At 45.1% G+C, this 27,544-nt stretch overlaps 1 protein-coding gene across 5 annotated transcripts in view; it reads left to right on the top strand.

Moving 5' to 3' along the window:
* CHRDL1 (chordin like 1) overlaps positions 1 to 23,946 on the top strand; it is a 115,994-nt gene extending 92,048 nt beyond the window's left edge. For 3 of the 5 annotated variants that reach the window (XM_082447640.1, XM_082447636.1, XM_082447637.1), the window contains 5 exons: positions 5,765 to 5,933; positions 9,383 to 9,592; positions 16,173 to 16,340; positions 19,069 to 19,158; positions 21,562 to 23,946. In XM_082447640.1, coding sequence (XP_082303766.1) covers positions 5,765 to 5,933; positions 9,383 to 9,592; positions 16,173 to 16,340; positions 19,069 to 19,158; positions 21,562 to 21,692 — 768 coding nt within the window. In that variant the 3' untranslated portion in view covers positions 21,693 to 23,946. The remainder of the gene's footprint in view (positions 1 to 5,764; positions 5,934 to 9,382; positions 9,593 to 16,172; positions 16,341 to 19,068; positions 19,159 to 21,561) is intronic. The other 2 variants (XM_082447638.1, XM_082447639.1) reach the window with 1 other exon arrangement.
* The last annotated feature ends 3,598 nt before the right edge of the window (positions 23,947 to 27,544 follow it).

Below are 27,544 nucleotides of genomic sequence, written 5' to 3'. Positions count from 1 at the left end.
ACCCTCATGCAAAAGAAGTATACAGAGCATTCAACGTAGAATTATTTTCATAAAAGCAAGACAAATGGAGACAACCTAAATGCTATCTATAGGGGTTTGGTTAAACACACCCAATCTATAGGACACCATACATTTGTTAAAAAGAATGTGGGGGCTTCCCTGGTGGCGCAGTGGTTGAGAATCTGCCTGCCAATGCAGGGGACACAGGTTCGAGCCCTGGTCTGGGAAGATCCCACATGCCACGGAGCAACTGGGCCCGTGAGCCACGATTACTGAGCCTGCGCGTCTGGAGCCTGTGCTCCGCAATAAGAGGGGCCGCGATGGTGAGAGGCCCGCGCACCGCGATGAAGAGTGGTCCCCACTTTTCGCAACTAGAGAAAGCCCTCGCACAGAAACGAAGACTCAACACAGTCATAAATAAATAAAAGAACGTGAATTTCTTTAAAAAAAAAAAAAGAAAAAGAATGTGGTACGTCAAAATGTAGTAAAGTGGAGGGATCGCCAAGATATAGTATGTAAACAAAACAAGGTGCAGGATACAATTTATACTATCATTTCCTTATGTAAAAATTGTGTGTGCATGTGAGTAAATGCATATGAAAAGATCTAGAAGGTCACATACCAATATATTAATTGTGATACTCTCAGAGGGGTGCAAGTGGGCAGGAGGAAAGGTAGCGTTTGATTTTTTATTTTGTAGCTTCTGTATTATTTGATATTTTTCAATGAGCATGAATTAGTTTTGTAATAAATCAAATTTAGATGATTTTTAAAACTCTCGGAAATTAGTTCTCAACAAACATTGGATATTAGGGCAAGAGTCTATGGAATTATAGGTCAGGCCCAAGAATCATGAGGGTATGGAAGAAGGTGTTGATCCAGGACCTAATAAAATGATCAGTACCAACATCACAGCGTGGCTAAGGCCATCACATGTGCCACTTCTGACCTGCATGCCCCCAGCTTGCCAACACCCTCAGCAAGGAGATGAAAGGATTTGTATTTGTTTTATTGTCTAGTCATATTCTTTTCTAGACATTCTTGTTTCCAAATGAATGGAGAAGGATTTGTGAATGGAGTGGAGAATAATACTCTGGATAGCTCAAAAAAGCAGCACTCCTGCAAGAGAGCGTGGGCTTCCCAGTTTGTGGGTTAACATAGACCCCGAGGAAAGACTTTCTCCATCCAGCAGTGTATCTGCTTTATACTAAGTGAGATTCCTTCCAGATCCTGACGGGAGATGATGTCAGTCTCCCTGTTCTGTGTTGTGAATTTCCTCTTTTCCTCAGCCCCAATTTTTTGTTTTTAATCATGGTAGGAAGTCGAGAGTGGCTAAATTAGTAGCTGTCAACCAGATGCCATTCTAAGCCAAAGTTAGGTCTCAAGTCACCTTAAGCTGGGTGCCTTAGCCCCCAACACTAAGCACTATGGCCCCCTCAGTGGTCTTGCTGGTAATGCCATTAATTAGTCTTTCTTCTTGACTTTGTCTCATGCTGCCCCCACCTCCATCATTGTCTTTCAGCCTCATTGTTCTTCCTAAACTGCTGGTCATAGGGCTGGACTTAATCCGATACTTCCCGTAGCAAAAGAGGTCAGATATAGAAGGCAGGGCCTTGAAAGAGTTATAGATTTTCAAAGGAGTTCAAGACTTATCTTTAGAAATGAACATTTGCGCCTGGTAGGCCAAAATGTCCAGATGGTTCCACTTTATTATAAATAAATATTTTCCTTTGTTCTACAAGGGATAGATATTGCGGGATATGATTTAAATAATAAATAGCATCTGTAGTAACAGAAAAGTATGTACCTGGCACATAGTTGGCACCCAATAAATATGTGTTGAATGAATGGGCGTGGAAGGTAGAGTGAAATGTATGTGTGTGTGTTGCAAAGGCAGGGGGCGGGGGGGCTTTTCCTTAATGTTAATGCATAGGACTTTGTCCCAAATCAGAGAGAAATTCTTCAAACTTATTAGAAGGTAGGAGAATCCCTTCTGAATAGCATTTGCAGGCCCAACTTTCCACATGGGAGAAAAAAAAAACATTTCTGATTCAGTAGAGTGTCCCTTTTAGTAGACTGTTCCTATTCCTAGGGAACCATCACAACCTCGGGTCAACAGAAACACAGCTGATTGGTTTATTTTGCCAAGTGGGCTCAAAACCATCAGTTTAACCAAGTTTTACGAAGTGCACAAAAAGGAGAACCAGTGGTTTAATGATGACTCCTTTGTAAAAACCTGAAATGGTTTCTGTTTGATTTCCAGATCATAGCTTCATATGAACTGGTCCCTGTACCATCGGGGGAAGTGTGTTTGTGTGTGTGTTGGGGGGAGGAATGTGAGGAGAGAGAAATAGGCACGGGGTGGGAAGCCAAAACATGAAAGCAAGCATAATTTTGTTTTGGACAACAGCCAAACTCCGGTTTTGCCCCCAATAGATTACTCAGAGATTTACCATTAGAAACGTGAAAGAATTTGGCATAGAAACAATATGAAACACATAAAAACCCATGTCTCATTCATATTTTCAGAACAGTGCTCTGGATAGGAAACTGGCCTAAGTGTCTCCCAGACAGGGATAGTCCTAGGTTACTCCTGACTAAGGTGTAATGTGCTCATGGCTGTGTGGATTAGAATGAATTCTGAAGACATTTTTTTAATTAAACTTTTAATTTTGTGATTAAATGTAGATTCACTTGCAATTGTAAGAGAGAACACAGAGAGATGGCCTGTACCCTTTACCCAGTTTCCCCCAATGGTAACATCTTGCAAAACTGTATCACAGGATCAGAACGAGGAAGGCACTTCTGAGGCCATTTCTAAACTTTCATGTTTTCCTGTTTCTGCTGCTAAAACCCTTACCTCTTAGACCTTAGAACAAGTAAAGAAGAAACTCCTGGGTAACTTCTTCAATGGTGGAGATTTTCCAACATCAGGATAGAACTGTGTAACAGCCATCTCAGAAGCCTGAGATATTTGTCAGTCCTTCAAGTCAGTAAATCAAATAATACCAAAATATTGAGCAGAAGAAAACAAAGCCTAGACATATGATTGCTTCTACCTAACTGGTTTTGACCTGCTCTCTCAAACAGCCTGTTCACAGCTGGTTTTAAAGATAAGCTCCAATTTCACTTACAACTCCAAGGCGTTAATGCCTTTTTCTCCTTCGCTATAAGTTCCAAGGTCAGAACGGCCCCTGGTAAGCCTTTTTCATTTGTTCAAGGGAGCGACTCTGAAAGAGCCATTACTCCTAAATCAAAATCACACATCACCACCCCAACCCCGGGGGCCGAAACAGAAGATCCTTTATGTCAGTTATTCTCAACCTTGGCTTCAAATTAGGGTCCCCTGAGGAGTATATAAAAATCCTGATGCCCAGGCCTTACCCCAGACCAATTCCATCGGAATCCCTGGGGGTGGGATTAGTGTTTTTACGGCTCCCCAGGTGATTCTGTGTGCAGCCGAGATGGAGACCAGTGGCGTGTGTGATTGTGAACACTGTAGCAGACTTCTATATGGGAGAGAATTTTTCTTTGGAGCAGCTTTTAAGCAAATGTTTGGGGATCCCTGAGCTTAAGCAGATGTGATCTCTCCCACGTCCTCCTCCTCTTCCTCTTCCTCTCTCCTTTCCCGCTCTCCCACTCTCCTGCCGTCTCCAAAAGCTCAACTATCACTCTCACCCCAAATAAAACCCCTCTTCTTCTTGGCCTCAGTTTCTCTGTCTGTAAAATAAAAGACTTAGATAAGGTTTGGGGAGGGCTGGGTTGGCCTCTGATCAAAAGCCCTGAGTTCCTTTTTTGTGTGTCTTGAATCATTTTTCTCCCCTTATCATATGTCCAGGATCAGAGTCCCCGGTACCGAAGAACAGCTTTTCAATTTGTGTTCACCCTCATGAATCAGAGAACTCCTTGTACTTGCAGCTTATACTGGGTCAGCGACCTTCCCTTTCAAATTCTAGCCCCGTCGAACCCCCTCCTTTCAGCATCAGTAGGACACCCACCAGCCAAACTGTCCTCTCTGTGTTCCTTTGGCAAAACTTTGCCAAACTCCAGAAAGGACAGAACAATCTGTAATGGCCTTTGTGGAATGTGAGTGATTGTGGCAGAAAGAGACATATGAGCCATTGTGGGAATGAAAAATATTTGCGCTGAGAATCCTGTCTGTGCGCATGGTAATAAATTGACGCAAACTCTTATTTGTGTGAGTTTTTATAGCAATGCACCAGCATGGGCTCTTCTTAGATATAGGATAATGTTCTCTTTCTCTTACTCCAGCTCCTGTTCGCTCTCGCCTTCTCTCACCCATGCCTCCCCACCCCCTAACCAGGAGAGTAATAATAATTCCCAAAGCTAAGTTTGCAACATGTGTGTCTATGGGACATAACTAAAATAAATGTTTTAGAGGATGGTGGGGTCAGGAGATCCCATAACTACCTTCTCAATGTTCCTTGCTATTTCTATCAGTGAATATGAGGATATTCCTGTGTAATTGCCTGCAAAAGCTTCTTTCGTGGGACCCACCCCCTTCCCTTACCCCTGACAGTTACCCCTAAAACACAGTGTTATTGGGCTTTAAGCCTTAAGGTTCTATTCTTCATCCGTTCCATCCTCCTCTAACCCCATTCTACTTCATCTCCTGGGCGAGGGGTGGGTAGCAGAATAGTGGGCTCATCGTGTGTCTTGAACCCTTGCTGAAAGAGCAATGATGGGGTTGTCTGTACTACAAGACTCTAAACTTTCACGAGGGACTGCAGCTTTCCTTCGTCCATTCAACAAGGCTTTGATGAGCACCTTCTAGATGCTGGACACTGTTCTAGGCGCTGGAGATATAGCAGTGAACACAACAAAAGTTCTCACCTCTGTGGAGCGTACATTCTAGTGCCATCCTGCGGAGTCCATTCTTCTGTCTATAAAACGTCTGGGGTATCTGTGCCCTGCTCTGTGCCCTCATGCCGTTGCCTGCGCTTGGAGTCTCAGTACCTGTTATCCAGACCAGACTCGCCTCCCACCTCTTCCCCCTTTCTGGTTCACCGTACACATTGTCAGGGCTCAATGCTTTTGAAACACAGTTCTGATTTTTTTACATACTTAAAAAAAAATAAATCCCTGAAAGGCTTCTACACCCTCACCTCTATTGCCTACCAAATAAAGTCCTCGCCCCTTAGCCTGTCATTGCAAGTCCTCCGTGATCTGGCTCTAACCCACTTTTGGAATGTTATCCTTCGGCTGTTCCCTTTTATGGACTCTCTGTTCTCTGCTACACCTTCTCAACTTGGAAATCTCTGCCTGGAATATTCCTCACCAAGTCTGCCTGTAAAAAGTCTACTCATGCTTCATGGCCCAGGTCACAAACCCTCCCCAACTAGAAGCTCTCTGTCTCGTCCTAATTTGCACAGCATTTTATCCTTCTTCTGTGGCCTCTATCACACTCTGCCTTGCCTTGCAGGTGACTATGTAAATTATTAAACCTGAAGGTGAGATTCTTGGGAGCAGGAAAGGTACTTCACCCTTTTGGGCTATTTTTCTCCCTCAGGAGCTTATCTGTGAATCTAGGCCAGTCTCCTGCCAGAAGAGAGGGAAATCTCAGCATGCTGCCAGCACTGTTCTTCCGCCACATCCCAATTTCTCTGTTGGTTTCGGTGGACATGCATTTAAGATCAGAGCTCCTCACTAAAAACGATCAAACAGCTTCTAAGGCAGCTAAGTCCATCTCAGTCGTCTCATTGGTAGATTCGGGGAGCTGAACTTGTCCTTTGTCATTTCACAGAGACATTCTTACCACCGCTCGCACTATGATCCCCCGCCAAGCCGACAGGCTGGAGGTCTGCCCCGCTTTCCCGGGGCCAGAAGTCACCGGGGAGCATTCATGGATTCGCAGCAAGCGTCGGGAACCATCGTGCAGATCGTCATCAATAACAAACACAAGCATGGACAGGGTAAGGGACGTGCTTCTTTGGTACTGCACCGTGTCGGGGCTTCAGCAGCCCTGGTCTTTGGAGAGCTGGGAAAGGACCCTTTCTCCCATGCATATCGGACATTCCCATGTGGATCACTCACCATCCGGTCTACCAAGCGAGTGTGGACAAGTGACTCCATAGGACTGTTAGGACTTTCCTAAATACAGTCCAAAGACCATAGTTTATATTTCAGGAGTATCTGTCCTTATTAAGGACCAAAGGTGAGAAAGCAGTGAACCTGATGCGCCCTCCAGCATTTTCTCCGTTGCCTCTGGGGGTTGAAGGTCATTTGGGAAAGTTTGCTGGGGCTTTAACAAAATGAAAGGCGGTTTGTTTTCCAGCAGGACACCCAATATTCAGAGGTAGTCGGCTCTAAACGCCTCTAAAGCTCTCATCTGAACCGTAGAGATAGCAATTCTCACCCCTCATTGCCCCAGCTTCTCCTGGCACTCTTGTTAAAGGCACTTATTCCAGGCTCCCCACTCAGATATTCTACTTCATAGGAGGAGATTATGCTTAGAAGTGAGTCATCCAGTGAGAAATCCAGAAACCTCCTGGCTGAGCAGCAGCAGGACTGCTCAGGTTAGTACCACCGTGCAGCCCACTCGGCCAAGCACACGCGTCCATGGCCCGTTCCTTCCTGCAGAGTTCTCCAGCCACTGCCGTGCACCCCACCCCCGCCGCCTCCCGGCCAGTAGCGGGGGTTGGGGGGGGAGAGAAATTCGATCAAACAATTGACTGCTTCTTACTCTTTTAGGCATCCTGTCAACCAGCTCTTCAGAGCAAAAGCTCAGCTGGTTCCTTTTTATGAAACCACAAACATGTTTTGTTTCCTTTAAAGGAAAAACAAATCAAAGGCAGTTCTCTGAATGGGTTAAAAGTAATAAATTATTAAACCAAATGATTGAATAACATGGGTGAAAAACAATCCGTTACAAAGAACTCCTACTATAAATCTCAACAAAGCTGGTCAGGCCAAAGCTAGTTGATCACATCTGTTACTAGTTAGATGTAAATTTCAGATTACAGATAAAAAAATTAAATTGCTTTTGAAACTAACAGGCTTTAAAAAAAGAACATTCAAAATAAAACTCTTAATAAAAAATGGTGAGGTATTAGAAGAATTGGAAATATTTACTATTGATCTGGGTTTCATTTGAAATTTATTATTTTTAAATTCCAAGGCATTCTGATACGAATTTATGAAATGAGGAGGAGGAGTTAGGTAAAGATGCAGTTTGATTTTCAATCCTAAATTGCCTTCAATAGATTCCATTTGCTCTGAAAGTATTTTAAAGCCTTAAAAAACGTGTGGGGAAATGGTCTTTGAAAATCCTAAATCCCAGAATTTCCACAGGCCTCTTCATTTTCAGGGCAGAGGCTCATCCCTTGATTTCTCCATGTCCTACAAAAGCCCCAGCTGGTTTACATTTATTCATTGACCCCATTGATTTGGATGCAGCCGTTCTCTCCTGACCTTTCTCTATTATAGTTCATTGGAGAGTCACTTGTCCCTATCTTCAACTCCCAACGCCCCAGCTGGATGATCAAAATCATCTTGAGAATTTGTTGGTGGGGAGAAGGCTGTGTTTCCCCCTAGAGAGTTGATCTCACCCTATTGCACTTCAGAGTGTAAGCTCTTACCCAGTCTGGATTATTCCCTTAGTCCAAATGTTTAGGGGAGAGGAGACCTGGCTATATAACCCTGGGGGTCCTGCCTGCCCCGCTCCTTAGCCCTCCTGCTAACAATGTGTTCCTCTGAGATACATCTACTTTGTCCCTTGCTAGAGTTCAAGAGGAGAAGCAGTAGGACCCCACCATTCTTAACTTGAGTCCAGCCTAAATTTTCTTGAAGCAGAGTCTGCACCCACATGATCTTGTTGTCTTGAAGGGTGTGTCACTGTCTGGGGAGGAGAGAGAAGAGGGGTTGGCGGGAGAGAGAACAACACATCTGGTCCATCTTGTCCTGTGATTCCATCAACAGTTTAGATTTCAAGCCCGTATTCTATCTCACTGTACGATTAGGAGCTTCTCTGGCTTAGGTTCTTGGAAATCTTTACATGGATTGACCTGTTAGAGTGCCTAGTCCTCTAGCAGCTCTTGCAGAGGACGGGAAAAGGCAGCCGACATCGTCCATATTTCCTAATATGACCCAGTGGATTTGATGAGAGAAATAGCCCAATGATTCATCCTTCTGAGGCCATTGTCTTGCAGCCAAATCAGTCAGTTCCTAAGAAACGCCCCACGTGGGGCTACTTTTCCCACCCTCGCCCCGCCTTAAGTGATACAACCCACCCTAGAGATGTTGTTGATTGGGATGCCGACAGGTCTCCCTGGGTATGATGAGGTGATGGGAATAATGAGAAACACACCCAGTCCCCGTCATGGCTGGAAATCTCCAGAATGTCTCAGCACTTTCAAAAAAGAGAGGACTCATTCTCAGACCTCCCTATTTGCGGCTCTGTGCAGGTCTTATACTGGAGCTTAGCTCCGTACCTTACAGTCAAAGCCAGATATGTTTTGGTTGGTTTGCACTGAAGGATGTTCCTGTGACTCCTTCCCTTCATAGGCCCCTCAGCCTGCAGCCCAGATGCTTGCTCTTGCAAACCGCCCCCCACCCCCAGAAAACATGGAGCCGGTGACTTCTCTTCCACTCAGCAAATGTGAGACCACCAAAGGGTATCTCTAGAGCAGTCAGTGATTCGCTGTAGCCAAATCTCTACAGCTACTATGAGGATACAGGACATTGCCAGAAGATTAGAGGCGTAAAAGGCTACCTTTCACCAGTTACCCGGGAGGGGTGGGTCCTTTCCTTCTCAATCTTGTCTCAGCACCTTCCTTCCCACTCCAGAGAGTAAGCCAGAACCACTGAGCTCCGTACCCATCTGTGTTAGTAGATCAGATTCTCATAGCATTTGACATTCTGAATGGATTTGCTTCAGGATCTGGAAAAACTTGGCCCTTTGAGAAGACCAGTATTTTTTGCATCTAGTCTCCCTGGACAGCAAACCTTCCTGGGAGATTTTCATGCCTAGAAGCACATCCACTTGGGCCATCCCAATCCTCTATGGAGCTACAGGTCTGAACACTACATTCTAGCAGAGGTTCCTTATCAGACACCCTGGACAGCTAGAAGTCTGATTTCATGCATCCATTCATTCCTCCATTTAAAACATACTATTTGATGGCCTACTATGTGTCAGGCCCTTGTGGGCATCCAGAGGCCTCTGTTGAAGATCCTGAATAGTTGCTGACAGGAGAGCAAGGCACAAGCTGTTTTTTGGTTACAGAGGCTGCTCTGTAAACACATCTCCACGGGCACAACAAGAACAAAGGATGCTTGATGTCTTAAGGGGTTCAGGGCTTGGGCTCTGGGCACCAGGGCCCATTTCAGCTCCCCACCTTTAATTTCCTGTGTTCTCTTCCAGTGTGTGTTTCCAATGGAAAGACCTATTCCCACGGCGAGTCCTGGCACCCAAACCTCCGGGCATTTGGCATTGTGGAGTGTGTGCTGTGCACCTGTAATGTCACCAAGCAAGAGTGCAAGAAAATCCACTGCCCCAGTCGATACCCCTGCAAGTATCCTCAAAAAATAGATGGAAAGTGCTGCAAGGTGTGTCCAGGTAAAAAGGCAAAAGGTGCGTTGGTTGGAAGCCCTGCCTTTGGTTGACTGAGATCCCCACATAGTCATTCTCAATGTTCTTTGAGTATCAGAAACATAACCACAAGCTGCCATATAATTGTAATGGTAATAGTTCTACTAATAACTGACAACAAGCTACGTTCGCTCCTCTCTTGAAGGGCTGATAAGATGGTTGCTTGGAAGAAAGTGACTTCTCAGAAACAAGCTGGGGATTTACTTGTGTCTACCACACCTTTGGTCCCATGTAGCCCTAAGGGCCGAACTTAAGCCTTGCTTTTCTAAATAGTAGAGAAATTAGGTTATCGTGATTATTAGGAAGGACAATAGCACCCTTTGTTTATATCACCATTTAACTCATCAAAGCACAATCACCTTCATTTTCTCTTTCAGATAGGACTAGGGACAGGTGAGGCATAGTGGACGGAGAGTGGGTTCTGGTCCTAATAACTAACTTGCTGGGTGACCTTGGAAATGTGCCAGATCTTCTCTAGGCTGCATCATCCTCATCTATAAAATGAAAAGTTTGGAATAATTGATATCTATGCTTCCTTCCAATTCTAAAATCCTATAATGATATTATCATTTCTCTATTAAAGACAAGAAAACGGAGGTGTATAAAGTGAGGTGACTTGCCCAGAGTCACAGAAATAGATAATAAAACCAAGGTTTGGAACCCAGGTCACTTCCAGCCCATTGTTTTTTCCAGGCCAGCAGAAAATGTTGACTGATAAAAAAAAAAAAAAAGGCAAATCAGTTACTTAAATGTTGGTTTTGACACACGAGCTAGAGAAAAATACAGTCCGTAGTATTGGGGTGACAGAGTACTGGATTGATAATTAAGCATTTTACCCCTGGCTCTGCTACTGGTTTCCTGTGTGACCTAGAACAAGTCACTTCACCTCTCTGAGCCTCAGTTTCCTTCTCTGCAAAACGAGAGGGTTAGAGTAGATTTCTTAGGGTCTTTCCAGCTCTAACATTCTAGGACTGAATGAATTAATCACTTCCAGGCACATGAGTTTATCATTTCTTATATCTACCTGCAAAGCACTGTTGTAAACACAGATGAAAAACCAAATGTTTTTAGGGACTGCCCTGGTGGTCCAGTGGTTAAGACTCCACGCTCCCAAGGCAGGGGCCCCGGGTTCGATCCCTGGTCAGGGAACTAGATCCCGCATGCCACAACTAAGACCCGGCACAGCCAAATAAATAAATATTTTTTTTAAAAAAACAAATGTTTTTAAGTGTAGGCAGAGAGCTAAATCATTTATTCAATTTAGGCAATTCCTGATGAGTAGCAGACAGACATGAACTCTGTCAGTGTATTCAGTATATATGTATTTTGAGCATCTTCATGTAGGCCAGTGGTTCTCAAACTTCTCTGCACGTTGGAATCCCCCAGAGAGCTTCTAAAAATACCTGTGTCTCTTGGACCAACAACTGAGGACTAGACAGGCCCGGGGATGAGTAGGCCGTCAGTGTGGCTGGACCACCAAGGACCAGAGGGCAGTGTGGAAGGATGCCAGGATGGACAGAGGACGGAACCTAGGACCAGGTGGTCTCTTCTGATAAAAACAAGACAACAGGCCCAACATGGAGTCAATTTTGCTAAGCCCCAGGTCACCAAATCGAGACAATTAATTTTCACTCTCCCAGAAATGAAATCCTACGCCAGTTAATCAGGAGTCACCTGATCAGCACTAGTGAGGTCGCCTGCCTGATAGACCCATGCCATCCCTTAAAGGAAAGTGCCCTGGCAATAACCAATCCGCTTGTTTTCCAAATATAACTTCCTTGCTCCTGTTCCCTTCTGCCTGTAAAAGTCTTTCATTTTGTACAGCTCCTTGGAGCTCCTTTCTATCTGTTAGACTAGATGCTGCCCAATTTGAACCAATTTTTGCTCAAAAACTCTTAAAACTAAAAAAAAAAAAAATACCTGTGTCATCCCCAGAGATTATGATTTAATTGATTTGAATTGTGGCCTGGGGTTTGGAATTTTAGAAGATCCCCACACAATATTAATTTGCAGACAAGTTTGGGAACCACTGCTGTAGGCCCAGGGTAGTTTATGGTTTTGCTAATCAAAGTGTGGTTTATGGACCAGCGGCACCTGGGAGCTAGTGAGAAAACCAGACTGTCAGGTCCCACCCCAGACCTGCTGCATCAGAATCTGCATTTTAACAAGGTCCCCCAGGTGATTGCAATGCACATTAAAGTTTGAGAAGCACTGATTTATGGCACAAACAAAATCTTTCTTAATGTAACAACCTTCGTCTTCCAGAGTAGGGGCAGGGTGTGGGTAGGAGGGATAGGAGCTATCTGATATGGAGTGGAGAAGTGGGGCATTAAAATTGTTGAGGAAATGTACTCACTAGGGGCACGGAGAGAGCACATTCTGAGGATATGGACATGGCAGCCACCCAGCCACGATGACCTATTGTAACTTCCAAGTCTGCCACCTCACTGGATCCCCAAGCCTTTTAGTGTCACTTGGAAGTAGTTCTACCAGCACAATTTTCTCTCCTGTCAAGGGTCTAATGCCTATCATCATAAAAGTAATACAACAAGATAATTTCAGACACAAACTAATAGTTACCTAAACTACCCAGGGTAAGATAAACCCTCCCACTATATAATATTCCAATTTGAATCTCACACCTTCAGACCACATCCCATTTCTTTGTGTGGTTAGGATTGTATTGCTGTACGTGATTCAAATAAGAGTGAAGGAATCAAAAAGGTGTGAGCACAGGACACAGGACAGGCGTTGCCTTTCAGGTGGTGGCATTTATTAAAACCTTTATGTTCATACTCTTTGGCTAAGCAGTTCTACTCCTAGAAACCCAAAGAAAGTGATCAGAGACGTACAGAGATACGCAAACAAGGATTTTTGCTGCAGTGCTGTTTACAATAGCGAATTATTGGAAACAAACTGAAAGTCCACCAATATGGAAATGGTTAAGTGAATTATGGTATATCTGTACTGTGGCGTATTATATAGCCATTAAAAATCACTATAGAACAAGATTTAATGGCACAGAAACATATTTGCAATATATCTGTTAAGTATAAAATCTGCAAGCTAGAAAACAATATGTATATTATGATCTGGGTCACACAGAAAACCAGTGGCAGAGCCAGGGCTAGAATGCTTGATCATCAATCCAGCACTCTGTCACCCCAATACTACGGACTGTATTTTTCTCAAGCTCGTGTGTCAAAACCAACACTTAAGTAACTGATTTGCCTTTTTTTTTTTTTAATCAGTCAACATTTTCTGCTGGCCTGGAAAAAACAATGGGCTGGAAGTGACTTGGGTTCCAAACCTTGGTTTTATTATCTATTTCTGTGACTCTGGGCAAGTCACTTCTTTAATAGAGAAAGCGTTGATAATATGCTTAGCCAAAAAAAAAAGACCGGAAGGGCATATGGCAAAATGTAACAGCGGCCATCTTTGGGTGACTGAATGATGGGTAGTTCTTATTTTCTTCTTTTTGTTTATCTGTATTTTCTAAATTTTCAACAGTAAACGTGTATGACTTTTGTAATTAGAAAAAGTAATAGAGGCTATTATTTAAAAAACTGCCCTCAGAATCCCAATTGGCAATATATTGAAGAGCCTCATTGACAATCTGTTTCTCTGGAAGAGTGGCTTTTCCCGCTTTCCCGTGCTGCTCAGACGTGTAGAGATAGAGGACTTACTGGGCAACGTGGAAGGAGAGAGTGTCTGTCCCATTCTGTCACCTGCCCTCAGCAAGCCACACATGGATGTCTGCAAATTGAAAGTCTCCCAATAGTCACGTTGCCCTACAAGAGTCACTACACGGAGGCCCAGGTACTCAGCAACTTCAGATCCTCAAGGGGCATGCACTTGTTCATGCAGCATGCAATCTGGAAACACATATTATGTGCCTTCTGTGTGCAAGAGACTGTTCTAGGCGTTGAGAATAGGGAGATAAAGCAGACAGACTCAGGCTACTTGCCAGTAATGCTCCTTACATTCTAGTGGGAGAAGAAAGGCAATGAACACAAACCGATAAGGTAATTTTCAGTGGTGATGAGTACTGGGAAGAAAAAAACAGACAGGATCAGGTGATAGTGAATGGCACAGGCAGGGTGAAGTGCTTTCAAAAGGCTGGTCAGGGTTGGCTTCTCTGAAGAACGATGTTTGAGTAGAGCTCTGAGTGATGTGAAGGGGTGAGAAAGGGAAGATCATGACATCCTCAGCCTCTTAGAAAATGACACAGGACACAGAGGAAAAGGAATAAAGGAGAGAGAGGAGAAGAAGATCGACAGAAAAAAAGAACGGTAAATTCAGTTATTCACGTTGAGAAGGGAAAAGAGACAAATAAAATTCACTGATGATCCAGCCAAAAGTTTCATTAGAACAAATGATTGCAGGCCCCTCCAGTAACAAACTAAGGCCAAAATAAAGGATGTGAGTTTCACCTCTCTCTCTCTCTCTTGTCTTTGCTCTGGTGGAGGCTGGCCTTGCTTCACGTGTCAGTGGCCATCTGCACGGTTGTGTAGGACTTCTACTCCCTGAAGGTTCCCCAACTCACCTCTCAACCCCACCATACCACCCCAATATACCTGGAATTCCCATAATGACACACTCCTTTTGGGTTACAGCGTAAAAAGCCCCTGGTAAGACTTCAAGTTTGTTTCCTGGGCTGGGATAATACATCTCCTGCATCAGTCATCCCCACTTCCATACGGAGTGGTTTCTCAATTTCTTAGTTCTGGAGGGCTCAGGACAGGAGCATTCTCATGGGAAGTGGGAATGCCCAGAAATTACTTCAGGCATGGCATACTTCCCCAGAAGGAAATGAAAGTAGGTTCACATGCAGTGATAAGGAAGCACCTTGAAGTGGAGGATGTGGCATGAAGAGGTTGCCGAGTAGGTAGTTCGAAAGACACGCTCTGTTTATTTACTCTTAATATTTTCATGTGCCAGCCAGGGTTGAGTCACGAATGGATTTTGTTGTTCTTAGATCCCTTCTGGTGAGTAAATTAAGCTCTTGGAGGGGAGGGGTGGTGGGGCAGGATGACTCTTCAGGACCCTGGGAGAACTTTTAGTGTATGATAGGTACTTCCAGTGCCATCGTGGATTTCATATGGCTGTGATAGCTATAGCTAGTATTAAGCTGGTGAGCAAGATTTAACACATGAACCCGGCTCTCATTCTAAAGGTGGTAATTAAATACATAGAGGTTCCTGTATACTCCATGACCTCCTCCCCCCTCCACCTACTGAAATGTGCTAGTGCACGTCCCTTCAGCACCTAATGCGTCACCAAAAAAGACCAGCCCACCGAGTAATTAAATAACTAAAAAGAAAGACAAAAGGAGAAAGAAAGCTTGACTCTAGGATAATCTGCGAATTGAGTAATCCAACCTGGAATCATCCAGAGAAGACTAGGATTTTGTCCTTACGGTGCCAAAATGGTGGTGGGGATGGGAGAGCTAATCAGGTCAGCAAGAGACATGCGACAGCCATATGATTACAACCTCTAGTCCAAGTGCCTCGGATTGGCTAACAGTGAGTCCCCCTAATTAGAGTCACGGGCCCAAAGCACTCAACACCCAACGCTTACATCAGATGTTCTGACAGATGGCTTCTGCACATATCCAGAATTTTTCAGGGTGTCCTCAGCTTGTCTTTGTTGTTCCCTATTTGAGCGTTACACTTTAAGTACACAGCTGAAGAGGGTGCTGATTACGAGGCCAGCAAAGCAAGTTAAGTCACGGATAACCAACCAAGGGAAACTTCTTTCAGTAGGGGGCTGAGGAAAGAGGAGGGTGGAGCAGGATGGGGAGTAAGAGGGGGCTGGTACCTTTATGCCTGGAAGCTGAAATCCAACAAGTTAGTTTATACTTTAAATGATCCATAGTTGAGGGATTTGACCAATTTTTTCGTGTCTTCCAACCGTTCATTTGGCATAGCATACATATGACTAATCTGACATCTAGGTTTTGGCACTGATGTTGATCCGGTATTAGCATTCCGCTTACAAACAAATCAAAGAGCGTTCAGAAATGTCAAGCCAATTTGGATAGATCCTTTGGGCAAGTATATGCACATAAATGAGTGTCATAAATGTTTTCTAAGTATACCTAATTGACGTCAGGGAAGCTAACCGAGGCCTTCTGTCAGCCCATTCCTTGGGTCTCTGTTGGCAACATTGAGCTAGCCCAACCATGATCCTGACCCAGCATCGAAAATCCCGATGTTCCCTTAAGCGCCCGGCAGATTTGTACCTCGTCACATTCTTCCTCTTTGTGACGATCCACTTCTCACGCGGTGGTGGTGGATCCAGTGTTGCTTTGGGGCCAGTGTTCTGTCATCACGTGGACTTAAAAGTCATGTGCTTCTTTGTGATTTGGTGGCTGTTACAGGGGCAGCCTCAGCTGAGCCAGTGAAATATGGGTGGGCTTTCTATCTCTGTAGGAATGTTCTTGTAGATTGTCCACTTTTGATGCTTGTGTGGTGCTATGAACAAAGAGATGCATAAATGCAGAGGTTTGCTCCTAGTCTTGGAAAACCATGACAAATCTCTACTTGCTTCCTGATTCCAGAAGAACTTCCTGGCCAAAGCTTTGACAGCAAAGGCTACTTCTGTGGAGAAGAAACCATGCCCGTGTATGAGTCTGTGTTCATGGAGGATGGGGAGACCACCAGAAAAATAGCACTGGAGACAGAGAGACCGCCTCAGGTAGAGGTCCACGTTTGGACCATTCGAAAGGGTGAGCCAGACGACATTAATTTCTTGTCAATTTTTTTGTAAGGGGGACACAGGGAAGGAATGGAAGACTCACCTTCATTTTGCTTCAACCTGTTCCTCTGGGTCAGAAGATTTCCCGATTGCTTAGAAACTAACATATGACTCCCACCGTTGCTATTGTGGCCTTTAGCTTTAACCAGGACCTGGGCTAAAAAGTAAGTATTGACTGTTGGGTTTTGTTGTCTTTCTCACACAACCAAGGCTGGAGGAGTGCTTCTTAACCCTGGCTGCACATCAGAATCATCTGGGAAGGTTTTTAAATACCAAATCCCTGAGCCTACCTGCAGAGAGTCTTACTAATTGGCCAAGTGGGGCTTGGGCTTAAGGGTTTGTTCTGAAAGCTCTGCAGGTGATTCTGATGTACAGCCAGGGTTGTAAACTCCCAAACTGTAGTCTACCATTGTTTCCCAGAGGAAGCGCAACAAACATGAAAATGCATTCATTCAGTGCACAGCTGAGTCTCTCAAATCATGCTGGGGACTCTGCAGTAAGACAAATTTAAAACAATATCCCTGCAGCTATTCAAACCATCCCATAGCTACGAGACTAGGGCTGATCTAGTCTGGTCAAGTTTTCTAGGAATCCGAGTTGTAGAGGTGAGATTTCAATTGGGAAATAATGCACATCCTTTTTCAATTGGCTCCCGCATAAGGCTCGAGAGTGCTCGAACTTGAGTAAGTTTCAGCATCACACAAGGAGCTGGTTTAAAACACAGTTACCGGGACTTCCCTGGTGGCACAGTGGTTAAGAATCCGCCTGCCAATGCAGGGGACATGGGTTCAATCCCTGGTCCGGGAAGATCCCACATGCCATGGAGCAACTAAGCCCGTGCGCCACAACTACTGAACCTGCACTCTAGAGCCCACTGTGCCACAACTACTGAAGCCCGTGCGCCTAAAGCCCATGCTCCACAATGAGAAGTCACCACAATGAGAAGCCCACACACCGCAACAAAGAGTAGCCCCCGCTCACCGCAACTAGAGAAAGCTCGCGCACAGCAATGAAGACCCAACGCAACCAAGATAGATAAATAAATTTTATTTATTTAAAAAAAAAAAACAACAGTTACCTGGCCCCATCCAAGAAGTGTGAATTCAGTCAGCCTCCGGTAGGGTCTAAACATTTGTGTTTCTAACAAATAGCCAGGTGATGCTGATACAGGTGGCACTTGGACCCATCCTTTGAGAAACAACTGCTCTAGTACTTTGTGGGCCTTTTTTCTCTCCCTTCTTTCTTTCTTTCTTTTTTTTAACATCTTTATTGGAGTATAATTGCTTTACAATGGTGTGTTAGTTTCTGCTTTTTAACAAAGTGAATCAGTTATACATATACATATGTTCCCATATCTCTTCCCTCTTGCATCTCCCTCCCTCCCACCCTCCCTATCCCACCCCTCTAGGTGGTCACAAAGCACCGAGCTTATCTCCCTGTGCTATGCGGCTGCTTCCCACTAGCTATCAATTTTACGTTTGTTAGTGTATCTATGTCCATGCCACTCTCTCACTTTGTCCCAGCTTACCCTTCCCCCTCCCTGTATCCTCAAGTCCATTCTCTAGTAGGTCTGTGTCTTTATTCCCATCTTACCCCTAGGTTCTTCATGACCTTTTTTTTTTTTCTTAGATTCTATATATATGTGTTAGCATACGGTATTTGTTTTTCTCTTTCTGACTTACTTCACTCTGTATGGCAGACTCTAGGTCCTCTCTACCGCTTTAAAAATATGCTAGAACACACATATAAGGCTCATCCCTGTTTATTTTTGCTCTAGATCCAGGAATGTTGATTTGCCATCTCTAACTCCCTAGCTCCTCTGTAACTGGTCACCAGGACTAAACACTGTTCTGTTGGCTTCCCTAGCGGTGACCTCACTATGCATCCATCGCCCCACATCTCTCGCCTCACAGAAATGCATGCATGTTTTTTAACTTGCTAGTGTTGCCTCTAAATAAGCTCCTGTTCACAGCACTGGGTAATCAAGATCTGTGCATAGTGGACAGAGGAAAACCCAGGCTCTATGTCCGTTGCCCCCTGTCGACCTCTTGAGGATTATTTAAGTGGGCTGGTGACATTGCTCCTTAACTGCAAGGCAGTTTTCAGTTGTTCACGTGTTATTCTGATAAAAGCTGTTCAGGCAAGGTTGAGACTGTGGGAGCCCCCTTATTTTTACTCTGCCCATTTTTATAAGGGAAAGTGAAAGGAGCTGCTTTCTGGTGAGTTCAGGAGTAAGGATGGCTTCTCCATTTACACAAACAACCTGTCTGCAAGACCCGCTGCTGGTTCTCGCTGCCGAGCCAGGAGGGTAGCCCGGTGGCTTGGCAGGGACATAGTCTACCCAGACCAGGGGCAAGGGCAGAATGTCTAATACTGCCTTTGGCTGCAGAAACTCCAACCAGAACCCATGCTGGATTCTCTGTGGCTTTCCCCAGGAGCGGGTCCCACAGTCAGCAGCTCTGTCTCCCTTATCTCTGTCCTCTGGAGAACCGGGGGGAGGTCAGTGAGCCAAGGAAACAAATGGAGTCAATTATAACCCTCGAGCCGTCCAAGTTCCTGGTTAAGCACATTACACAGCCCAGCTCGAGACTCCTAAGCCCCAGTAGTGAGATGATATGCTCAGCCCAAGCAGAAAAAGGGGTTGGTGGTTCCAGATAGAGAGTGCCTGACCACCTGCCCCACTTTGTGCTTGGCCCCAGGCATCCTCCAGCACTTCCATATTGAGAAGATCTCCAAGAGGATGTTTGAGGAGCTCCATCACTTCAAGCTGGTGACCAGGACAACCCTGAGTAAGTCGTGACTCTCTTTACTGCTCCCTGGAAAACACATCCAGTTTTCAATGTCACATAGCCCCAAATAAAGTACCCACTGTGCTCTCACTGAACAGGAGCAATGGTCCATGTCAGCATTAGAGGATGTTCTCTCTCTCCTGTGGGTGACTAAACCCAGAGTCTCAAGAGGGTGGGAGGCCTGGTCTATCTGCGGAGACTTCACATCTGGAAGGCTATGTCCTCAGTGATGGGGATGAGAGAGAAAGAGAGAAGATGACTGCATATCGATTCTTGTGTTGTATCAAAGCTCTGTTTGACTGTTTGGAACTGCCCCGGCTGGTCATGTTTCTTTAAAAGCACTCAGACACTCAAGCATACTTGCGGCTCTCCCACTTTCTACGCTAGATGGAGCCTAGGACTAGATCCTGCTAGGCACTGCGTGGGGAGGGGCGGGGGGTAAGCACTTCTGAAGGAATAAAAGGCACAGAATTTCTATCCACAGGGAATTCTAATGGGCAAGACAGAACATGAAAATGCCTTCATTATGAATTAGTATACTTCTGAAGGGTTAAATACCTAAGTGCTCAGGGGAATCTGCAAAGAACAATGAGATGAGAGCCAGGTGGGCTTAGTCGGGGAAGGCTTCAGGGAGGAGGTGGGTTTTGAAAGAGAAGGGTGTGACTGGGCAACAGGTCAGGAAATCAGTCTAGGAAGAAGGTGCAGCCTAAGAGAAGACTCGACAGGAGCAAACAAGAAATGTGGAGGTGGGTGGGTGGGTGTGGGTGAGGAAGAATTACAAAGGCCACATAGGGTGCACAGGAAGATGAGAAGAGTTGGAGGTAGGAAGTAGTTAGAGGGCCTGGAAGGAGCTGGTGCGAAGTGCAGTTAGGAGGCAAGGAGCGTGGATGCTTGCTGCAAACTTACACACAGTGTAGTGGTGTCAAAATGGGGCTTTGGAAAGATGTCTCTCGGCTGTCAGGTGCATTTATTAAGCACCTACTTTGAGAAGCCATATTCTAAAGAGCCCAGTATGCCATGCTGAGAAGTTGAACTTGGTCTCCAGACCAGAGACCCGCAGTGGGGGGTCTTAAGTAAGCGAACGATGCATTCAGATCTGTTTTTTAGAAAGTGGTACTTGCTGAATGGAGTGGCAGGTGGGCTTTTAGTGAGAGAGCTGGTGATAGTCTGTAGGAAGCTGTTAGACTGTATTAAGTCGGTTAGACAGGGGAGGAGGGGTCCCTGTGAGGGGCCGAGGTTAAACCATCAAGATCCGGATCAAAGAGAGAAATGAGTTTAGAATGACTCCAATATTAACAACTTTATGGACTGGGTGAATAGTAATACCATTCACCAGTGGGAAACTCTGGAGAATGAGCAGGCATTGGTGACAGAAATGAGTTTTACTTGGAACACGTTTAGATTAAGATGCTTGAAGTCCGTATGAGCAGCATTATCCAATAGGCAGCTGGACATAGGGTCGATGAGGTCAATTGTTCATTCTGCAGGAGACAGGTAGACAACTAACTGGACAGTAGGAGAAGTCAAATGGAGGAGCTGGGAGTTCTTGTAAGGAATACAGAGGCAGAGTCTGTAGGATCAATAATGTGACTTTTGAAATTACCAATTAATTTCAAAGAACATATTTTTGTTCGTACTGTGGGCCAGGCACTGTGCTAGGCACTGGGGCACTTGAAAGATGATTTAAACAAAGTCTTCCCGTCACAGTTAGGATTTAGGGTGCATAATGGAGGTAGATGATGTGTGCCTCTGAAGGACGTAGGTAATGAGATGATCCCGCAGGGTCACCTGGGGACAGAGAAGAGCAAGCCTGACTCCTGTATATAGTGTGCCTGTCAGATCCTGGCACACCGTAGGGCTTTGGTAGAAGCTGCTTCCTTGCCCGACCCATCTCTCCTTTCCCATCGAATCCGAGAGAATAGGGAAAAGTGAAGAATCCAAGGGAGAAAGGAGCAGAGAAAGAGAGGCTGTAAGGAAGCGGCTAATAGCTAACGACCTGATAGCGGAGCAATTCGAAAATACTAAGTAAACTGTAAAAATCCCAAGAACAATATTGGGCTGGCGAAAAAGTTTGTTCGGGTTTTTCCGTAACATCTTACGAAGACCCGAACAAACTTTTTGGCCACCCCAATACTTAGGTTTTACTCCTGAGGAGGCGGTTCTGTATTATTCTTGGGATTCTTACAAATGCTGTGTGTTGAAGTGAAGACTCTGTGGCCCATTTTCCGTATCTGTCCCAAGAAAAGTGTTTCAGGGGCTGTTTTGCTGAAATCACGTGATGCTCATCTTCCAGCTCCCCTGGCAGGTCCGTGAGTGCGTGGGGAAGGGTGGGGTATATCGGTTCTACACCTCATCGGCTCTGCCCTCCTCTCACGTCTCTGGGCCACTTTGTTTGCCTTTTAGGCCAGTGGAAGATCTTCACTGAAGGAGAAGCCCAGATCAGCCAGATGTGTTCAAGTCGTGTGTGCCGAACGGAGCTTGAAGATTTGGTCAAGGTTTTGTACCTGGAAAGGTCTGAAAAGGGCCACTGTTAGATGAGACAGACAGTACTGGATAGAGTAAAGCAAGAAAACTCAAGCTGCGGCTGGACTGCAGGCTTACTTTGCTTAAGTCAACAGTGCCCTAAAACCCCAAACTCAAATGCAGTCAATTATTCACGCCATGCACAGCATAACTTGCTCCTTTATTGGAGTGGTGTGTCAGCCCTTAAATGTCTCCTCCAAAGAGACTAGAAGCGTCTTGAATTCTCTGTGGTAGGAAGAGGGCTAGAACGCCACAACCCTGCTCTAGTTTCTGGGAGAATCACATTTCTTTACGGGTTAAAGAGTAAACAAAACCCCCGGGTTTCTATCTAGAAAGTTATTCCAGTGAAAGAAAGAGAAGGGAATTGCTTAGTAGGAGTTTTTTAGTACAGAGAAAGTATTTGTATGAAATTCTGCTCTTCAAATTTTAGAATGTCTTGTGTTTTAAAAAATTAACTCCCCATCTTCACACGCACATGTACACACACACACACACGCACACACACGCATGCACACACAGTGAACTACAGCTTTCATTCTGAGGCAAGGCCAGTGTAGACTCTCCCCTTCTTTCCCTTGCCTGGCTCTCAAGTAGCTTGGAGGCGGTTGGTACCCGGGAGGATGAATAAGGAATTGTGAACAGAAGGCTGTACCCTTGGGTCTGTGGTATGACTGTCGATGGCACCAACGCTGGGAAAGAACAGGAACACCATTTCCTGGCTGCCTTCACTTTGAGGTGGGAAAGAACATTTCCATAATGACACACTTCTCTTTTCTCCCTTGAACCTATGGGGCCTCCATAAAGAAGTTAGAATTGGGTAAAATTTTCAGAAACTGAATCCATATAAGACAAAATAGTTACTGAAGAGAGGAGTTGATAGAAGTCAGCAAGGCCAGCCGTATGTTTTCAAGTCAACAAAACTCACCAATTAACAGCTCAGTCCTCGCTTGTTCTCTTGAGGTCACAGTTCTCTAGTCCAAAAATTTCGGTTAGATGATAAAATTCTAGAAGCTTCTTAAGAGGGCGGTTTCCCTTCTTCTCCAGTTATGGGAGTTGGTTTTTACTTGGCAGAGGGGTTCTGTCCTCATGAGCTTCAGTTAGGAGAATTATTGCTCATCTGGGGAAATGGGGATTCCGATAATGATCTAAACCTTCCTACTATTCTCCTCTCATGCACCAAACATGGATCTGAATCATGGATCCCAGAGAAGGCTGCTCTGAAAATGTCTCTTTGCAGCCTAATACCAGAGCCCAGATGATCCTTTCTGAGGCCTGGCTTTAGAAATCATCTTTGTGGGAAAACTATAAATTCTCCACAGCAGGGATCTCAAGCCTGCCTTCTAGATTTATCTTCTCTGCGGGGGCATGGATGAACTCTAGTGAGTACTTAAATATTAAGGACCGAGAAATCCCGTATTTCCTACTTTGTGACCATAGGTAAGAGGAACATTTTTTCCTTAGTTGACACCAATAGGGAAAAATGTAAAAGGTCCAGTCTTTATGGCGAGCTGGCATAAAGGAGTCTATTCTCATAAAAGAGACACAGGGGCCTGGTGGTCAGGCCTTCAGGGGATGAGCCTCTTAGACACATTCTACTGGGGCGGGGGCGAGGGAAGGAAGGAGGACATCCAGGGCTGAAAGGCCACAGAGCATTATTGGTGGGGGAGGGGTTGGGGGCGTGGTTAGGTAGTTGCTGCCTCCCTCCCAGAGGTGGCAGTATCCCCATAGTGTGGAAACGAGTCACCGGATCCTGAAGCAAAGCGGTGATTTCCCCTTGCGGATGACTCACCGCAAAGCCTTCCCACCCAGGTGTTCTCTGAAAGCTCAACCTTAAGGGAACACCCAGGGAGCTTCCCTAGATAGACTTCTTCCCCCAGGCACTGGGACACACCTTTGCCAAGTTCCGTGTGAAGCCGGAGCTGGGGCGCTGTGCGAGGCCAACTTAGAATCCCTCCAATGTTCAGTGTTGCGTACAGAGTAGGACCGAGAGAGAAGAGGCCAAGCCGCCTGCAGTTAGTAGAGAGGAATGGATGTGGTTCTTCTTGTGTATTTATTTATACCATAAACACTTGGAACAACAAAGCCCATAAGCACCATTTAGCAGTTGTAGCCATTTTCTAGTTAACTCATGTAAACAAGTAAGAGTAACATACCAGTATTACCCTTTCACTCTTCTCACAAGACATGTACCTAAATATGGTACTTATTTATGTAGTCACTGTATTTCTGGATTTTTAAATTAATAAAAAACTTAATTTGGAAAAATCCTGTGCAGGAGTGTTGTGTGAGTGACTGAGTCTGGATAGCACTGACCTTGGACTGGGTAACAGGTGAGGGGCAGGCCCGGCTTTTGCACACTCAGCTTGATGCCCCTCTCACACTCCTGCCTTGTGGTTAGGAGTGAGAACTTTGCAGTCAGCCGACCTTGGTTTTTAATCCCAGCTCTGCACTTAGCAGCTGTGTCAGTCTCCCCAACTATAAAATGGGGATAATAGTAGTACTGTCGCCCTTTGCCTGCAATCTTGCGGTGAGATTTAATTTGGTCAGTTCATGTGAAGTGATCAGACTAGTGTCTTGTGCGCAGTGAGCATTCATTCATGACCGTGGATGTTCAAAAATGGCATGGCGCTGAAAACAGCCATTGATTTATGGCTTCTATTTAGGTTAAGACTTTAAGAGCTTGGGGACAGAAGGCCATTGACTTGGGCTTCAAGAGGGCCTCACTTTGGGGCTGCTGCTCAGTGGCAAATTTGCATAGGGAGCATGGTAAAAGTGTTGTCGCATATGTTGATCCAAACTAAAGTCCCTCAAACCCCTAACACCAGCTAAATCTCTGCCATCACAGAAGCCAAGATATAAGAGAGCTGCAGTGTCAAACAATGTAAGGACAGAAAAGGACGTATTGGTGTTAGCAACACAGAAGTCATTGGTGGTGAAATATTGGAGAAGTGAGAGGAGCAGAGGCCAGAAGTGAGTTGGGGAGATGAGGAATTGGAGACAGCAGCTCAAGGTCACAATTTAGAGATGCTCAATTACGGAGAGTGGAGAGAAAAGGTGAAGGAAGTAGCTGGAGAAGGATATGAGGTCAAAGGAAAGTTTTTGTCTTAAATATGGGAGATATTTGGCCATGTGTGAATACTGCAGGGAGGGGTCCTATAGAGAGGAAGAGGTGGAAGGTGATGGGAAAGGAGGGTGAGCCTGCTGTGTGGGTTACATGAGAAGCCACGCCCCCATGAGGAGCCACGCCCCCATGAGGAGCCACGCCCCCACGAGGAGCCCTCGAAACTCAATTCCTGACCCACAGTCTGGACAGCTTTTTAGCCTTTGGTTGCCATCCCCTTACTGTGAATTAGCTACACCTCGTTCCCGTCATCTCTGTTGGCTTGGTCTCTCTTTACACCTGACATACTTTCTTCTGGAATGATGGGCTGTAAATCCCAATATTGCTCCGCCTCCGTTGGGGGAACCCCATGTAAACCAGACACCTTGGCTCCATCTGGCACGCTTCCCTTTTCCTGATCGCCCACATCCAAATTTCAGCAAGTCCTATCAATTTGGTCTCCTAAACGTAGCCCATGTTTCTTACTTTTTGCTCTTATCTTCCTCTCGCAGGGTCTTTTCCTCCCTATAGTCTTTACCCACGCCCCCAAGGAATTCCCAGAAAGCCCTCAAGGTCATCTCATAAGGGCACAAGGACAAGTCCTGCCTGCGACCACGTTACCCACCCTTTTAGTTCATTCTTGCTTTGGTCTTCCTCTGTGAGAGGTACTGCTGGAAAAAATGGCCATCCACTGCTTCCATCAGAACACGTCTCCTGACGGTCACCACAGCCGCCAACTGTGATATTGCCCGAGGGTGCGCCTCCTGCTGGCCTAGAGGTGCCACCACATCGGTGCTGCTCTGGAGTCCTCAGTGTTCCACAGTGGCACCGTATCCCGTGCACAAGCGGAGAGAGGGCCCTCCCCCTCCCCCTGCGATGTTAAACTTTGCCACCTTACGTTGAACAGTTAACACGTAGTTGATGAGTACGTATTATATGGACCAAAGCACAGTCTTCTTGTGCTTCAGAGTCTCCTGGAGTTTCTCAAGGAAACAAGCCTTTAACAAGCCCTTCAGGTTCCACTTTCAGCTCTTCTCAGGGCTCAGTTGCCAATATGGAGAGGTTCTGCTGAACACAGGCACCCTCATTTTATTGTGCTTTGCAGCTATTGCGTATTTTATAAATTAAAGCTTTGTGGCCACCCTGCCTCAAGCATGTCTCTCAGTGCCACTTTTCCAACAGCGTTTGCTCATGCCTTGTCTCTGTGGCACATTTTGGTAATTCTCGCGATATTTCAAGCCTTTTCATTATTATTCTATTTGTGATGGTGATCTGTGATCAGCCATCTTTGATGTTACTATTGTAAAAAGATTACAACTCACCAAAGGCTCAGAGGGTCGTTAGCATTTTTTATCAATAAAGTCTTTTTAAATTAAGGTATGCACATTGTTTTTTTAGACATAATGGTGTTGCACACTTAATAGAGTACAGTATAGTGTAAACATAACTTTCACATGCACTAGGGAAGCAAATAATTTGTGTAAGATGCTTTATTGTCATATTTGCTTTATTGCAGTGGTCTGGAACTGAACCTGCAATATCTCTGAGGTCTGCACGTATAAGCCTGTAAGACAGATGTGAGTCTGTTCCCCTCATCCCCCTTTCCTTTGGTGCACATGTACTGCTTATATTCCCCAATGAATCCCTCGTGCAAATTGACTTCAGGGGGCCCAACCCCACCAGTCTGCCAAACAAGTTCAGATACCTCTGAAATCTCCAAGCGGAAGAGAGAAGTCCTTGAATGCAGAGCCCCAGCTACAGCATGAAGTCTCCCAAATATTTCATACACATTTACAAGTTTGTGCCTTTGTGTATGTTTTCCCACCACTAGTATGTTCTTCCCTCTTCTTTGCCTGGCAAACTCCTACTCATCCTTCAAGACCCAGTCCACATGTCACCTCCTCTCTGGAGCCTTGCCTGCTCCTCCCTGGAGTTTGCCACCATTTTCCATTTCTCCCTATGTACTCCGTCCTCCAACATGCCAAATCCATTCTCCAGGTACCTACTGTGTCCTTAGTACTTCTGTGCCTTTGCACACAGCTCCATTTGCCTGGAACATTCATCCTCTGATGTCTCTCCTTCATGAACAGATACTCATTTTTTAAAACTCACGTTGCTCATCTCAGACTGTCCACCTCTTTCAGGCACAGTTCGTTCTTCTCCTAGGAAATAACAACCAAAACACTTACCCTGTGCCAGCCACTGTAGTCATCGATTGACATGTATGTTTTCCCAGTTAATCCTCACCACAGCCCAATGTGATAGGTCCCATTATTGACCTATTTTAGGGATGAGGACATTGAGTGCATTCACCTTTTACATGCCTTCATGTGTTAAAATTTAAAGCATTTGCCCAGCCACAGTCTCCCTGATAAGTCTGGAAAGCTCTGAGAGGGCAGGGACTCAGTGCCCAGCACTTCCAGACATTCAATAAATATTTGCCAAGTGAATAGTCAATGTGATGAGATTCTTTCTCCAGCTGGGAAAGAAAGCAGTCCAGGGATTACTTAAATATCCAAGGGTGAGGCCAGCCTTCAGGACATTTTCTCTGTACCTAAGGAAAACAAATAAAATCTGGGTTAACAAATACAAATGAAAAAGTGTTTGTTTGCCTTGAAAAATGATTTTCCATAAGGTGTCTTTTATTTATTTTATCTATATATATATTTTTTATTGAAGTATAGTGGATTTACAATGTGTTAACTTCTGCTGTACAGCAAAGTGATTCAGGTATATATATATATATTTTTATATTCTTTTCCA

The sequence above is a fragment of the Balaenoptera physalus genome (assembly GCF_965194825.1).
Source record: "Balaenoptera physalus genome assembly, chromosome: X".
NCBI lineage: Eukaryota > Metazoa > Chordata > Mammalia > Artiodactyla > Balaenopteridae > Balaenoptera > Balaenoptera physalus.
The sequence above is the reverse complement of the archived record's forward strand: the minus strand, read 5'-3'. Positions and strand labels throughout refer to the sequence as shown.